Below are 18,238 nucleotides of genomic sequence, written 5' to 3'. Positions count from 1 at the left end.
TACCTTTCATACAGGAAATATGATCAACATAAATTCTCGTATTCCTCTTTTCCTTTTACCCAATAAAACGCTGTGACATCATATAGCCACATAACTTGCCATCCAATCAAACGTCCACGCTTTGCCAAGCCACGCCCCCGACTCCTCCCACCAGCATCCTGCACTGTCATGGTGCCTGCTCCGGATGCAGTTGTCATGGAGATGGAAAAGGGCTCAGCGTCCGCTGGTGGCACTGTTACCATGGAGATCCCCATCTCAGCGGCCGCCTGTGAGCAGCGAGCAGAGCCAGAGGAGCAGCATGGACAGCAGAGGAACTACCGCATGCTCATAGTGATCGGAGAGGTTTCCACCAGCCATCACCTGGAAGCTGCCAGGAAACAGATCTCACAAGGTGAGCCGGCCGAGCGGCGGTCAGAGGAGGAGGATCAGGCTGCAGCTGTAAACATCCTGGTGGTAAATTCAACCTAAACAGGAGCTGTTTTACTGTTTCTATCCTCCAAACTGTCTTTAAATCTTCACTCTGGGGTGTAAAAACAAGCCGATCGCTCAGTAACTGTCAAATCTGGAAATGCAATTTGATCAGAAACAGGCTTCAGTTTCTTATTTGCCATCAAACAGTGGAAAAAGTTTTGTTACTCATCTTTCAGTAAAGTAAAAGAGCAAATAATATCGTCTAAAAACAGGTATAATACAGTATTATCAGCAAAAGTAGTAATTGTGCAGAATGGCTGTTTTCTGGTTTATGTTGAATAATGCAAATATTTTCCTGATTAAACGCCATGTCAATGTGGAGTAAGTTCTAGATATTTTGCACACTATTACATGGTGCTACATCAAGTTTTATACACTCAGCACAAGTTTTGCATGTACAAATCTTAATCTAGTACAATATGTGACCCTAAAATGTGTGTGAGTATTGGTAAAATAAAAAGGAGAAGAGTCAGTTAAAGTACCTAAATGTGCATCTGTAAGTGTTAGATTCCACTTCTGTGGCTAATGTTATGATACTGCAGGTGCTACATGTACAAGTAAATATCTTGGTTTCACAACTTTAATTTAAGAAAGCTATAATTAGCAAATGCAGAATGGCTCCTTTCTGTCCTACATTAGAGCATGTACAGCATATTATTGCAGATTAATACATGTAAGCTGCATTTTATGCTTGCAGTTTGTCAATGCAAAGGCAGTTCTAGATGCACTATTAAGTGATGCTACATGAAGTTTTATAGGCTCAGCACAAGTTGAAGGAAGCTCAGCACTGTGGAAGGAATATGCTAACCAGTTATATCATTATGATTTCCATTTGTCACTAGACTATTTTTCTACATCTGCTGCATCTAAATTCTTAGTTTTTTCATTTCTTATTGATTTTTTTAGTGTAAAACTAGCCAGAAATGACTTTGTTCCTTATTTTCACTGTCAGATGATAAAATAAACATCTGTGCATCATCTTTTTTTTTTTTTTTTTAATATGTATTTTTAATGTCATCTTCTCTCTTGGAACAGGTTTGCGCTCCTGGAACATTGATCTGACTGTTTTCGACCTGAACAAGGAGCTGCAGCTGTTTGAGACGCGACACACGGCTCAGTTTTCATCGCAGCTCAAAGGTCAGCCTGAGTTTTTATAGAAATTTGTTCAGCAGCGGTTATTCAGTGGCGTTTGTGTGGCATGTGTGGTTTCCACTTTTATCGACCTTTATTGTTGTGATGCTCGGCTGGTAGCTGCCGTCTCTGAGCTGTGATGGTATCAGGAGTTGAATTTGTTGCTCCTTCTGCACGTAGACGCTCAGTTTGACGTGAAGATTCCAGTTCTTCCCTCTTTTGATCGCTTTTCTGCACATGTGCAACCGATGCAGCTCTTATTGACCAGGCTGCATGTCAGGATCGATGAGACCGATTGCTGCCTGCTGGGGGAGACGTAAGATCAGGAGATGGATGGCGACAGTGTTGATGTAGATCTGACTGGGATGTTTGTGGTTGTCACACTCGTGTACAGAAGCTATGGCAGATTCAGCATCTCATTGTGGCTTTGTAGGGTCAGAGGAGCAGCTCAGAGGAGACTGGATGGAAATGAGTGTTCAAGGATTGTAAAAAAGCCGTCAGACCTCAGTGTGCATCCGTCCTCCCACACAGTGTTTAGAAGAACTACACAGATGAGTTGAACAGGACTCAAAATTGCAGCAACAGAGGCTGAGAAATGTTGATTTTTGGTCTGCACAGTTCTTCAAGTTCTACAAAACGTGACCCGACATCAACACATTTAATTATACGACTTGCACGGTTAAATGGTCATGACTTCCCACTGTTGAGCGAGCTGCTCCACATGATGAGTATGTCGCTGGATAAAAGGCGACTGATGGCTACTGAAAGAGTGAACGTTGCAGTATTCCATTGAGGTTTTAAAGGATTAGTTTGATGTCAGAAAAGTTACAGTCAAGTCCATAAATATTTGACACAATTTTCAGCATTTGGGCTCTGTACACCACCACAATGGATTTGAACTGAAACAATCCAGATGTCCTTTAAGTGCAGACTTTCAGCTTTAACTTGAGGGTACTTACGTCCAAATCAGGTGAACGCTGTAGGAATTACAACATATTTTAAGGGACCAAAACTAATCGGACAGCTGGCTGCTCGGCTGTTCCATGGCCAGGTGTGTGTTATTCCCTCAGTATTTCATTTACAAGGAGCAGATAAAAGGTCTAGAGTTCATTTCAAGTGTGGTATTTGGAATCAGGTGAAATAATGTCTTCTGATTCCCTACAATCTTGGTGACATCTAGATTTATCTGCTAGCCAAAGACTCATTCATCCCTGTGAAATGTATCTTTAAAATATAGTCACACATGTCAGAGTCATCATCGTACACTCAGTACATATGATTATTTCTTCAGCATATACACTAAAAGCCACTTTTACAAACATTTTAATTGACATCTTGGCACAATTCTAACAAGAAAAGCACACCAAATCTGCTCAATTGTTTGATTTCCGACGGATGAAATCTTTTAAAAAGTTGTAGTCTGCAGCAGTGGATTTGTAGTAGGATCACAATCATGTGATTGTCAGCAGACAGCTAACATAGAGTTCACTTGTAGTCAGCGTTACAGCGGCCATTTAATATGTAATATGATGTACCCACAAACAAAATGACCTTGCACTGAGCACAGGTGTGTGTTATGCATGTGTACATTATGTACGGATACCGAATCATCTGACCTAAATATGTAGCAGGTGGTGGGAATTGATGGGAGTCAGAAACACCCTCACAATTTAATCAGTTGTTCCTTGTATCACTTCCGATGGATAAGTCCTGATAAGTCCACAGTGGTGGATTTGTAGTAGGATAACAATCATGTGATCATCAGCAGGCAGCAGACGTAGTGTTCACTTGTCATAGTTACAGTGATGCCATGCTGCTATCTTGCCATGATACAGAAATCTTTAACAAATCCATAGATCCAGACTTTAAGCCGCATCACTGTCAAAATCTAATCACTTGGTCCTTGTGTCATTTCTGACCTTCCCTGAAAATTTCATCCAAATCCATCAGTCCGTTTTTGAGTAATGTTGCTAACAGACAGAGAAACAGACAAACAAACGGACAAACCAATGCTGATTGTCACATAATTCTGTTGAGGCTCCGCCTCCTTGGCAGAGTAATAACCCTCACCTACCCCAGATCTGTCTTTAGGTTTGACTTAGATTTAAGATCAGATAAGATCAACTTTATTGATCCCTCACTGGGGAACTTTACATGTTACAGCAGCTGGATACAGATGAGGCAAAAGGAAGCACAAGAATTACAAAAAGTACAACAGGACTAAAAAATAAAGATGTAATAATAAAAAAAGAGCAGAGACAATATACCAGGCATGATGAATCTACATATGGATAAGTACAGGTATGACTTGATGAGTTTACATATAGACATCCACATCCTAGTGCCAACCATGTGTGTGTTAGGAAAAGTTTGCACCTCAAATAATTCTCCAAAATCTGAATTCAAATACACATATTGCATCATAGACGTTCAGAAAAATACATTATTTGCTTTTAAGAATTAAATCAAACAATATGTAACCTCTTAACCAGAATAATACCTGTAAAACTAAAGCTACAGAGTGTCTTTATTTAGCTTTAAGTTAAGCTATAGAGTGTCTTCGTTTGATTTGATTTTAAGTTCTTTCTTCCATTGTTTCCTGTGTTTATGCTAAGCTAAAGCTACAGGTGCACTAAAAACAATCTTATTTTAAAACTTGTGCTACGTTTACGTCTGAGAAGCTTCCTTTAAAGTTAGCTCGGAGATCAAAATTTTGCTGTCTGTGACTTGCAAGTTATTTGAAGCCTCTCAGTCAGGCACGGCTCTGCATAATGTGACGTTAGGTCAGTCAGTCGATGATAATAAACTCAGGATGCAGAAACTCACAGCCTCGCATTTCACCGACATGTTTCCCTCTGGAGACGTGCAGCTGGAAGCAGGAATATTTAACAACTTCTCTGAAATAAAAACAGCCCTTAGAGCCTGATTTTTTTTCACCCTCATTGTCCTGCTGGGTTTTAGCTTCATGAATAATCCAACAACAAGTTTTAATTATTCTTTTCTGATAAATAACAATTATCACCAACAGGCTTTTCTTCTGTCTCACCTCCGGCAGAGATTCAGTCTTTCCCCCAGACGATATGCTTATTATTATTTTTCGCTTATCTCCCTTGTGGTCTTGTTTCTTTCCTTTCTGATGTGATGGTTTTACAGAAAGAAGCTCAGTGCTGCCACAGATCAAGATTTTTAGACCCTGTGAGCAATTTTAGACGTTTATGAACTTTATTATTATGATTTTTAGTATTTTAAGGTTTTACTATTATGTAATAATAAAGTTTATTTACAGAGGATGTTTCTTTAAGTTATAAGATAAGATCAGATAAGATTTTATTAATCCTGAAGGAAATTCTAGTCCCAGATATTTCGTCTAATTCTAATTAGAACATTTAAAATGTTCTAATTAATAACATTTCAAATCCTCTCAATTAATCTGGATACTGTCTTCTGTCTGCAGTAACCTGAAATGTAATTTAAATGAGATGCCTGCAGTCGGAGCAGCCCAGTTTCAGCAGACAAGATGTATGTCCAGGTTCTAAATTCACTTTAACAGAGAGTCTGTGGGGGTTTACATGCAAGTATTTGCATGACAAAGATGTTACGTGTGCAAAGAGTCGTCGTGGCAGAATGAGGGAATAATCTGGGCTTCCGGGACGTCGTGATATCCAAGCAGGCTGATTCAGTTCAAAGAAAAACAGAAAAGGAAATCAGTTTAAAGCTCAGTTTACATGGCTGAATACAAGACTAACTGTAAAAATGTGGAGCCTAAAATAAAACCTTCAGAAATACGTTTATAATATGATAAATCCTATTACTGCTGACGTGCTCTACTGGAGAGATTTTCACAGTAACTTAGTTATTGCAGCACACATGAACAATTGTTTTGATTTCCGGCCTTGATCTGATTTATTGGTGTTTCTGTGTTCATGTATTCATGGTAAAAATAACCTCAGAAAAAAAAATTGAGGATGAAAACCATTTCTGCAGTATAGGTGATATTGTTAAGGCTTAGAAGAGGTTAATTAAAACAGTAGTTTTTAATAAACATCACTCAAAATGGCAACAATGATACTAATGATGTTTTTGGGGACTATTTTAGCTGCATTTATGGCAGCGGAGTCTAAATAATCTACAATGTCTGTGCTTTATTCTTTAAAATAACAAAAAAGTGAAGTTTCAGTTGAATATTGGTCATTTTATCTGATTTTCCTGCCTTATTTTGATTTGTTGGTCTTTTTGTGTGTATGTACTCACAGTAAAAATGGTCTCAGAAATTAAAAAACAGATGATGAAAACCATTTTAAGTGCAGAAAGTGAAAAACTCTGCAGTACAAGTGACATTTTTAATTGATAAAACTGTTTATTAGAGTGGCTGGAAACAACATTTTCACAAAACAGTTATGTTTATATATACATGTTATACATGTATATATATATATATATATATATATATATATATATATATATATATATATATATATATATATATATATATATATATATATATATATATATATATATATATATATATATGCACAAACACACACACACACACACACACACATTAGTTAAAATAATTAAAACAGGTGGACACTAGTTTTTTTGGAAATGTTATTCATAATGCAAACAGTGGAATTACGTTGTTGTCGGGGACAATTTTTAGTGGTGGATTAATACACATTTGATGCTCTAGTGAGTAGCAGGAAGACATAAGTGAGTGTAAATAAACATCAGTGTCTGTGTTCACAGCACTTTTTTCAATATAGCAAGAAAAAAGTAGTTTTTCTCTTATATTAGTTATTTTAAGTGATTTTTTTTTCTATTAATCTACTTTATTGGTGTTTTTGAGAGCATGTGATCATGGTAAAAACTACCTCAAGTATAAAAAAAACAGACGAAACTCGTTTCTAAAGCAAAAAGCGAGAAATTCAGCAGTACAGCTGACATTTTTTCATGTATAAACACTGTTAATTAAAACAGCTGGAAACTATTTTTTCACAAACATTATTCAGAACACAAACAGCTGGAATAATGTTGTTGTTAGGGACTACTATTAGTGGTGGATTAATACACATATGGTGTTCTAGTGAGTTTTTGTGGCAGCAGGACGACGTACATGTACAATCTACAGTGTCTGTGTTCATGGTAGTGCAGTCTTATTCTGGAAAATAAGCAAAAAGTGGGGCGTTTTTCAAAAATTAGCCATTTTTGTCGATATTTCTGCTTTAATTCTGATTTACTGGATTGTAATGAGCATGTAAACACAATAAATGGTGTGCAGAAAGTCTGAAACTCTGCAGGAGAGCTGGAATGTTGCACACATTTGCATGATGTTCTGCCTGATCGGCTCCACTCAGACTTTATTGATTACTTTGTCTTTGATTGCTGCTTCTAAAGGCTCAGTCTGCCGCTCTGCTCACACTGATTGAAATCTTATCCAGCTGCAGTCACTGCAGTAAAGGACAGGAAGACATGGAGGTATCACATGTACACGCAGGGACGAGTTGGCAACATAAAGCCCACACAAACACACAAACACAGCCATGTTTCCATCATAATATACTGACTTACATTCACTAAACATAACTTCTGTTCATCTAACACATAACTGAACCTTAAACCACCTAATATGTTAATTATTTACAGTTTAGATATTGTTTTTCGTCCACTAAAGGAAGGTAAATCCTTACATTGTGACTCTGCAAACACATCTACGTCCCCACAACATGAGTAATACAGCAACACACACACACACACACACACACACACACACACAGAGGATTATATTTCAGTAATTTACAGGATTTGTCTAGACGGTCTATGAAAGAAAATCAACCTGCTGAGATCTGAGTAATTTATTATGGAGATTATTAATGCATGCAGTCTTTCACAGAGCTACATTATGACACATTAGAGAACCTAGTCTGCTGCATTCTAGGTTTTTACTCATAAAATTACAATATTAAAGTGGTTTAAAATTAGAACTTTTATTAACCCCTGTTTATGCTTTATTGGTTTATTTTCTTCATAGCACTGAAAAATGAAGGGATTTTAACCCATTGGTGCATATTTATCATCTGTTTATTCTTTGTGTCTCATTTAAAAATTGGTCAGATCCTATAAAAAAAAGCAAAAAAAAGAAAAATTCTTTGCTGCTCAGAGTAAATGTGAAAGTTTTGTATGATAAAAATTCAGAGACTTTTTGGCTGAACTGCAGGCGGTGTTTCCACAGTGCAGAGAGGAGAGGAAAATAAAATATAAATAAAATATACTGGATCAGTACAAAAATGCAGAATGGCTCAGAAATACTAAACAGAGGAGCAAGTTGTTGGAGATACATTCAGCATGGTGAAACATCTTTCTACAGCTGATGCAGAGAGAAAAACGCCTGGTTAGCTGAGGTTATAAAAATGTAAACAGTAAAATATCTGTGACAAAAAACAAAGAAAACAAGCAAATGTACATTGTACATGCTGATCCTAGTTTTTTTTTTGTAAATGAAATTATGCAAGAAATGTAACTTTTGGTTTTACTCTTTTAGGATTTGCAGCATTATTATTAGTTCACACTTAATAGATTATTGATTAAGGAATGCTAAACGAGGGCTGCTTTAATCATGAACTGATGCATATTAGATGGATTTCAGTTTCATAAAACTGCATTTAACTACCATGTATGTGCTCAGCTTCTCATAAAGCAAAACAGCATCTGTTATAAGAGAACTATAATACAGTTTTTTTTTTAAAAACATGCAAAAATTTGCTCATTTTCTGTATCAATTAATAGTGAAAATGTCTTTATTTATGTAAAAAAGAACACAAAATTAAGACACCAGATGACACTCCAAAATATAATAGAATACATTTGGATTTAATTATGTTTATGTCCTTATTTGTGCCTCGTCTGCAACAGTTAATGGCATAAACGTCTTTATTTATGTAAAGAGAAACCCAAAATTGAGGCACCAGGTGACGATCCAAAATATAATAGAATACAAATGGATCTAATTGTGTCTTTTTGCTAAAGATTCAGTGGTTGTTTGTGCTCATAATTCATATTTTGAGATTACAGTGCTGAAGAAAAACACACACACTTGTCTGAGGCGTCTAAAAAAAAAAGTTTTTATTTATGTAAAGAAAACTCCAAATCAAGGCACTGAATCACAATTCAAGATATGATGGAATGCATATGGATTTAATTATGTTTAGGTCCTTATTTGTGCCTTTTCTGCATCAATCAATGGTATAAATGTCTTTATTTTTGTAAAGAACAACCCAAAGTTGAGGCAATAGGTGATAATTCAAAACATAAAGGAATACAAATGGATGAAATTATGTTTTTACCAAAGATTCAGTGGTTGTTTGTGCTGGTAGTTCATATTTTGAGATTACTGTGCTGAAGAAAAACACTCACGCTTGTCTGAGGCATCGAGAAGATCTAAAAACTTGCTTCTTAAGACGACTAGAAACTGTAGTATTTTAACAAGCGCTACTTGAAATAGAAACAGTAGAAGTAGTTGCATTTGTTGGCAGCTATTTTCAGCTGTGGATTAACACACATTTGCTGCTCCAGTGAATATCTATGGCAGCAGGACGATTCATAAATAAAATACAGTCAGTGTGTTCATGGTAGTAAAAGATGCATGTCAGCTTTAGACTATAATATGAAAATGAAGGGTTTTTTTAGGATTATTGTGATGATTGGTCTTATTGATATGAGATGTTTGAGTAAAAATAAGTGAACAGAGGAGAAGGTGGATGTGAAGAGAGAAGAAGCTCAATAACTGAAAAGGTGCCATTAAAGCACTCGTCGTCCATTTACAGATATTAAAACCCTTTTCCAAGAAACGTCTCTGCAGCCTGACTGGATTCATCCTCGAGCCTTGAGGAGGATGAGGTGGGATGAAGAAACCCGCCTGTGCTGCTCGCTGCCTCTCAAAGGTCACATTGGAAAATTGATCAGATCCAGGCAGTAGAAAAAAACAAAGGGCACCTTCAAATCGAAGGTCAGAGCTTTTAACCCTCCTCCTCTTCCTCCTCACGAGGCTTTAGAGTCGCCCTCCCGGTTCGTGTTTACCTTTCAGGAGAATCTCTGGCAGCAGCCTGGCGAGGTGTTTGCAGGATTTTCTTCCTCGGTGTGTGTGTTGTGAATATTAAAACACAGCTGCTGCACAGTCATCATGGCTGCTCAGAGGAAAATCTACCAGCAGAAGGACTCAGTTGGTCCAAACAGCTTCAGCTTAGATGAGAAAATGGCTTTCATGCTTTTATGAATTGAATGAAACGATCATGTTTGTTATTTTCAGACTAACTTAATTTTGTAATCATAACAGCAGCAAGGCTCTCTGAAATATTTATACAGATATTTATGGTTCCCAGAGGATGAACTCGATGATTCTTGGTTTTCCTTTGACATTTCCAGTAGTGACACCACGAGGTCGACATCTGTAGCTGTGAGTAGGACTGAGACACACAGCTGAACAATTCATCATGAAATGTTTCATTTCTGGTACTCTCCATATTTATTTGTTGAATAAAGAAATGCCTTTCTTATTTATTGATTTATTTATTTATGCATTTGCAATTTGCATGGTGAATTTATTCAACATTTTTGTTGAATAAATCATTAAAGAAATAAACCTCAGTGAAATTAAATTAAATTAATTAAATACGTGTGTGTGTGTGTATATATATATATATATATATATATATATATATATATATATATATATATATACACACACACGTATCTAATATTTAAAAATAAGTGGGGAAAAAAATGTAAAAGAAAAAAGAAAAAAATCCGTAAAAATACAGATTTTGGAAGACAAAACTTTTTAGTTTGAATCTGAAGCATTTAAATGAAACTATCAAATTATTTTTTAATTTCTATTAATGAAGAGTCTATTGCTAATACATGTTACAGTTGTTTTACCATCCAGGCCTGATTGTCAGTGAAATATGTCAGTAACTTCTCGATCGACGCCATTAAATTTGCTGCATATTTTCACTTCCCTGTCAGGATGAAACGAAATGGATTTGATGCTTCTCATCTGGCGCCATCTCTGTCAGCGTGATCATGTTGACATTAGCATTTAGATGGTGAGATACGAGTCTTATTTCTTCTATTTGACATAGATCTGCACGTAAAAAATGAACAATCTTTCCAGACAGACGGATTTAGATGCAGGATGTATGATCATTCCAAGAAACCTCTCCGGGACGAGGCGTGCAATCAGTCTGTAAGCTGCAGAAATTGAGACAGTTTTTCATCAGCATCTGATTAGAGCAGAAATATGTGTTGCAGGGAAATAACATCATCCTCTGGTAGCGTCTCCCGGCAGACTCGAGGAAATGCTCCGGCAGCCAAGATGGCAGTGACCTCCCTGATGGGTGGCATATGTGCTGAAGGACAGCCAGAGCCCTCGAGCCTCTCAGGCCGGTCGGAAGGCCCTGATCTGTCTCCCCGGAGCTACAGCAGCCGCAGGACTGACACAAACATGCACTGTGTGGGAAGAAAAGGCTTTAAGAGCTGAGAGGAGCAGCTGATGTCGTCTGACAAAGGTTTAACCGAGCGGCGGTTAAAGATAAAACCCTCCAACAAACACCGTAGATGTGTAGATTAGTGGAAAATGCTTTGGAATTTAGAATAAACACCAGGATTTTGGTTGTTAAATTAATGCTATTTTACCGAAGATGCAATTTCAAATCACTGCCAGAACCCAGATTAAACAAATACTGGATTTCAGTGGCAACCAGCATCATCTAATATATGAGTTTCCATTATATTTCTTGTTCCTGTATTGGTTAATGTTGGAAATATCTTAATGAAGCTGTAAAAGTATGTAAATAAAACTGCTTTCAGTACCTGGAAGTGGGAAGTCAGACCACAAAAAAGGTCATTTTCAACTAAAGGCAGAATAAAACAAGAAAAGCACTCAGAGAACGCAGTACTCCTTCAAGGCTGCTCTATCGTATCATTTCTGAGGGCTGAAATCTTGAAAAAATTTGTGGCAGAAATCCCGACACTATAGAATGCTGCCATTTAATATAGATGTACCCACAAACAAAATGACCTTGCGCTGAGCACAGGTGTGTGTTATGCATGTGTATGTTATGTATGGATACTGAATTGTATGACCTGAATATGTAGCAGGCGGCGGGAATTGATGGGACTCAGAAACACCCCCACAGTTTAATCAATTGTTCCTTGTATAATTCCCAACGAATAAGTCCTGATAAGTCCTCAACAGTCGATTTGTAGTAGGATCACAATCATGTGATCATCAGCAGGCAGCTGATGTAGTGTTCACTTGTTGCCATAGTTACAGTGACGCCATGCCGCTCTCTCGTAATAACACAGAAATCTTTAACAAATACGTGGATCCAGACTATAAGTCGCATCGCTGCCAAAATCTAATCATTCGGTCCTTGTGTCATTTCTGACCTTCACTGAAAATTTCATCCAAATCCGTCTGTGAGTAATGTTGCTAATAGATGGACAAACCAATGCTGATCGTCACACAACTCTGCCGAGGCTCCGCCTTCTTGGTGGAGTAAAAACAGGTATTTTAACTTAGATGACATTTAAAACCACTCCAATCATGCAGGGAGACATCCAGCAACAAAACAGAATTCAAAGAGGCTCAAACATATGTTGGATTTCAGGCTTAAATTTTTTGCAACTAGCATCATCTAGAATATCTGTTTCTCTTATACTTCCTGTTCTGTTATGTTAGGGTTGGAAACAGATTAAATAAACTGTATAATACTGCTTTTATTATTCAGAAGTGGGAAGTCAGACCTCAAATGAAGAAAATTTGTTGACTAAATGCAAAAGGTGCATACAGAGGAGCAAATTGCTGGAAGATACATTCAGCACGAAGAAACATCTTCTGACTTTCATCAGCGGGGAATAAAAAAACAAGGCTGCCTCCAGATTTGCTTTGCCACTTGCCTTGTTGCTTCTGAAAAGATAAATTGTTCATTTAACTGAAGAAATAGATGAGGAGAAGAGCTGTAGTTATATAATACAAGGTTGAGAAACATTACTCAAGTAGGTAATCTGACTTGTAGTGGTGTTTTCCTTGTTGAAAATTGAAAATTCTGACTTCAAATGTGCCACTGAGTGCAGCATTTTAAACTGGGAGGCCAGAATCTCCTCGTTGCTGGTAGCAAATTTAAATTTAAATGTGACTCAGTGTAACTGAAAACTCAACACTCACATACTGTATTGACTTCTAAACTAAATAATGTAGCTCTGCTGTAAAACATACCCTGATTTATTTTGCATTTTCTTCATAATCATAATTTACAAAATGAACATCATTTTGTATTAAAGGAGGCTTGAAACTAGCAACTGAGACCATAAACTCCTGAGAAAAATGATTACTGAGGTAACAGATCAGTTGAGAAGTAGAGTCATTTTCTCATAGACTTCTATACAACCAGACTTTTGGAGGCATCGCCCCCTGCTGGCTGTTGGAGAGAAAGCAGGTTTAAGGCACTTAGCTTCACCTGTTCCACCTTAAGGCTGAACTATGAAACAAGTTCGACATAGCCGGGCTGTCTTTGTGTAAGTCAGCTCAACAAAAACTAAAGCTTCAGTCAGAGTTAATGGACATCACAAAGGTATTCATCAACTTTCTGTGCTAACTCTGGTTTTCTGCTTCAGATTCTGTGCGCGTTCACATAAAAGGAGGCGTTTAACGCTTCATTTGATTCTTCTTCCACACAAAATGAACCGATTGTGTACACCTTCTTTAGTCAACAGGTTGTTTTAATGGAGAACTATGAGGAATATGAAAATTTATGATGGTAAAAAGCTGCTTCTGCAAATGATACAAGACAGGAATGCTGGTAGAAAACTGGCAAACGTGCGTAATGTATTTATTTACAGCTGCACATTAAAGCTGTGAAACTTTAAACTGCCTATTTAAACATGATGTTGCATTGAAGTGCATTTAGGTCTGACTCTGTCCCAGAATTCAGGATATTATTGTAATTTTTGGCCAAATCAAAGTGGAATTAATATTACTGATTGAATATTCTCTGTAATAAATGCTAGTAAACTAATCAATGTTCCAATCTGAGTTATATCAGCTGCAGTCCCAGCAGTTTAAACGGACCAAACATAAAAACATATTTATGCTATTTCTGCATCACCAACTAAATACATACGTTTCCATGGCAACACGATACATATAGTGTGCAATAGTGTAATTGTGTGATTTCATTCATTGGTTTTTAGTAACGTACAGATCAACGTTGGCAAATAAAACCATTTCCCTCAGCTGACAATCTGTATCGTTCTTAAATAATTGTCAGGAATAGCTTTGGTTAAAGGGAGACGCTTCTTACAAACAATTTAAATCTGAAACCAGGTTGGCTCCACTGCATCAGTTACCATGGAGATATGGCAGGTTAAAAGAGAACCATCTTCATGATCCTGAAAATCCCTCACTAAACTAGTAATCTCGCCGCCCACAAGAGGCTGAACTCTTTCAGAAATGCAAAAGAAGAAGAGCAACCGGTGGATCTGTTGTTTTTTTTGTTTTTTTGTTTGTTTGTTTTTTTTTACAGCAAAAGCATGTTAATTTTAACTATGTAAAGCCTGAACCATCAAAAAATAGCCATAAAATTAAATTTTTTTGGAGCTGAGATGCTTATTAGCCCTTTTAACAAAATCCACAAAAAACAAAAGAAAAAATTGCCATATCATTTCGTTTATGATATTTTTTTTGTATCACATCTGATGCATTGGGCAGTTTTTGCTCACAACAATGTTGATTTTCTAAACAAAAAGTAGTTTTGTTCTATTTATTTAACTCTTTATCATGTTGATGAGATAGAGGTCTCAGAAACTCATGTAGTAAATATGAATATCAAATAGTTAAATAGGGTTAAGATTAAATGAGTCAAATGGTAAATACTATCTTTTGTACCATGTAAGAAAATAAATTGCCTACTCTAAGCATGTTATGTGCTGATATATGTAATTTGGACCCCACACAGATTAGCCCAATACCTCCCCAGTCACAATGAATATCGCTACATATATAGAGTAGTTTTGACTAATTTTGAAAAATAAATGAGCGTTAACAGTGTAAAAAAAAAAGGGCTATATTTAATTCAAACAGCTATATTGCATCTAAAACCCTCTGAGGCCTCATTTTAGCTGCTTAAAGACACTCCCAGACTCCCCATGGAGGCGTTCAGTATCGACACGCCGTCGAGCCTCTTACGTCATGATGAAATGGAAATAATAGAACATGCAGGCGATCGGTGCATCCATCACTGTACGTCCATTAGTGTCTCAGTGGTCAGCGTCACATCTCACTGTTTCCTGACTGACTGATGAGGCTCAGGGACAGTCTGGCAACATGAGAGATCACTTTCCATCCCGAGAGAGGAGGAAGATGAGGAGGAGGAGAAAGAGGAGGACGGCAGTAATGGTCTCCATGAATGCAGCTGTCGCCCACACGGTGCAATTAATAAAGACTCAGTGGACCCACAGTGGAGACTGATAGCTGGTAAACAGGAGCTGGTGGCATCACAGAGCCTCGGGGGAAGTCTGGTCAATAGAAGGCGATACAGGGAGTGTAGGAACACATAAATACTGAATAACTGAGTTTTAAAGCCACACATTCATCCTGCTGCTGGTACACTGTAAACATTTTTCTCTGTAATGTTATGAATAATTATTTGGTCCTTTCCTCTTTTTCCTTTTGTATGAATGTAGATGGACATATTGGTGCATATTTATTATAAATCATGTTCACTAATGTTATTATGTTGTTGTTGTTATAATTGTTTATAAATGGTAGTATTTTGAAAAAGCAGGATGAATAGATTTACAATCATTTGTGTGAGGAGAAGGGGTTGGATTAGATAAGCTTCAACTTCTTCCCACTCCTTTTATAGCAAGTTATTCATTCCTTATCTTGTTCTTTTATGTCGAAATATTCAAAATAAACTTTCCAAAAAAAATCCAAAAATAAAAAATGTACTGTTCCTTTACAGATTTCCCCTGTTTTGCAAAGTTACAATCAATGATAATGGCAAAAGCATAGAAAAAAATTATTAATTTGCACGACAAAATTTTAAATCTTCACATCAAATATCTGTATTTTTACAAATGTTAGTTAGGACTTTTACAAAATTTGACCATAAAATTACACTACAGATTTTAATTTTTTTTTTTTTACTGCTTTGAAATTAGAAAAAGAAAAAGTGTGTATATTAAGGACTGAAAAATTTCAACAAAAAAAAAAATACTGCTATTTTACAGATTTTCTCTGTTTTGGTAAATTACATTTAATATCTGATAAAATCACAGAAAAAATGTCAGTATTATGTGCTAGCTGTCAAAAACATCAAAAATTGCAAATGTCAACAAAAAAATCTGAATTTTTAATTTGCTCTTTAACACTTAACTGTAAAATTACATTCCTTTTTTTACTGCATATAAATCAGAAAAAAATAATGCTATTTTACTGATATTTGCTGTTATTTGAAAGACAAAAAATATAAGTTAAGGACTGAAAAATGGTAAATAATTTCTAAATTGTTCATTCATACATTTTCCCTATTTTGTTAAATCACATATATCTAGGGAGAAGAAACAACAGTTTTCACAGCAGAAGAGGACATGACGCATCACAAAAAGAACATGCATGTTGTTTGTTGCCCTTTAGACTGAGCCCAGAAAAACACACGTGATATAGTGCAGGATTTCTGGAGATTTTAGGACTTCCTACTGTGTTTGAGCACCATCAGTGAAAGACCAAAGGCTGGTAGCTATAACATAAATTACAGCTTTTTTACTGATGAATTATAAAGATGGTAATAACAGAGAAACATCTTGTAAAGCTTCTACTCATACCAAACATTACGTTTAAGCACCACTTGTTTTCCTGGTGCATTAACAGTCAGCATAGTTGTTGTGCAGACAGTCTGTTTGGTCGCAAAGTTTGAGCTGCACTGACCCTCACTGACTTGGATGGAGGACTTAAATAACGTCATGGGTTCCCTTGCAAACGTAGGAAACATGAATTGGCCTTTACAAGCATTGCAGAAGCGGTGGGAGCAGTATATCATCATACAGGGAGACTACTTCGACAGGAATGGTGGCCAAATTTAACATCTTTTACACTTTTTTTGGTCGCATCTTGTAGCAGTATCAGAAGTGGGAGTGTCTTGGATGCCTAGTTTGTTCAACTGTTTCTTCAACTGTTCAAAAGTTTGGGTCACCCAGACAATATCATGTTTTCCATGAAAACTCACACTTTTATTCATGGCTAACATAACTGCACAAGGGTTTTCTAATCATCAATTATCCTTTCAACACCATTAGCTAACACAATGTAGCATTAGAACACAGGAGTGATGGTTGCTGGAAATGTTCCTCTGTACCTCTATGGAGATATTCCATTAAAAATCAGCTGTTTCCAGCTAGAATAGTCATTTAACACATTAACAATGTCTAGACTGTATTTCTGATTAATTTGGTGTTATTTTTATTGAAAAACAAAATACTATTCTTTCAAAAATGAGGACATTTCCAAGTGACATAGTGTATGTGTAGTAGGCTTTTGCTTCCGTTCGGCAGCTGAGTGAGAGAAGTGGAATTGATGAGTTTCAGGTTGACGTCATCTCTAAAATGAAAGAAAATGCAGCTTTATTAATGGCAACAATATTGTTGATTGTACATCCTGGTGGAGTCACAGGTCGGCCCAGCTGGTAATCATAGAGTCGGAGGTTACTTCACCCATAAACAAGGGTCATGACTCCAATTTTGGGGCATAACTGTGTACTATGAAGCCTTATATCAGTGTCCACATCGACTCAAATGTTGGTTATCATTTCTTTGCAAGCAGAGGAAAGCTTCTGTCGTTCCAGAGCCATTAGTCCGTCCATAAATACAGGGGGTCCTTGACTTAAATCGGAATTCCGTTCCTACAGCGTGACTCAATTTTCGCTGTAAGTCGGAACTCACATCCTTTGACGTATGTGGTGTACAACCTGCAAATGTAAAACAAAGCCGTCTTCCTAGTATAGCACTGCATGACGATGTATTCACCTGCTCTGTTCACCAACTAGTTCCCGTGCAAAATTTGTTTTAATGTCGCAAACGGCATTTGTTGGAATGATGGAACAAGACTTTCTTAATAAATTTAAGGGGCATGGCGACATAACCACGAAACTCCGTAGGCCGAGAACGTCGTAAACCGAGGACCTGGTGTACAGGTGGCAGAAGCAGGAAATATGGCTTTGAATCGTTGATGACGTCATGCACGCCGTTGGAGACTTAAGATGTGTCCTTCTTCTGCGAAGGGATAATGAACATCTGTGGACCGTTGAAGTTAAAGGAGAACGTGATGAAAAATAACGACGAACAATTTCCTTTTGTGGCATTTCCTGGACTTTCTGAAGCAACCGTTGAGAAAACAATACCTCTGATCACTGCAAGGTTTTCATGTGGGAGTTCATAAAGCAGCAGCCTGTGAATGAAGGCAGCATCACACGTGACACGCTACTCGATTTCCCTACAAACACACAACGCCGGGGCCGAGTGGGTGTTCGGGGAGCGTGACGGACGAAGCAGCAGGCCGAAGCCGACAGCAGCAGACGGAGATGAG

General features: G+C 37.1%; 1 protein-coding gene across 1 annotated transcript in view; it reads left to right on the top strand.

Annotated features, from left to right (window-relative positions):
• Positions 1-205: 205 nt before the first annotated feature.
• Positions 206-18,238, top strand: part of map1aa (microtubule-associated protein 1Aa) — a 72,415-nt gene continuing 54,382 nt past the window's right edge. Inside the window, exons 1-2 of the mRNA XM_023292904.3 lie at positions 206-391; positions 1,507-1,608. Of these exons, the coding sequence (XP_023148672.3) occupies positions 241-391; positions 1,507-1,608 (253 nt within the window). The 5' untranslated portion in view covers positions 206-240. The remainder of the gene's footprint in view (positions 392-1,506; positions 1,609-18,238) is intronic.

This window comes from Amphiprion ocellaris, chromosome 1 (assembly GCF_022539595.1).
Source record: "Amphiprion ocellaris isolate individual 3 ecotype Okinawa chromosome 1, ASM2253959v1, whole genome shotgun sequence".
Classification (NCBI taxonomy): Eukaryota; Metazoa; Chordata; class Actinopteri; family Pomacentridae; genus Amphiprion; species Amphiprion ocellaris.
Note: the sequence above shows the minus strand (reverse complement) of the source record. Positions and strands in the feature narration are given on the sequence as shown.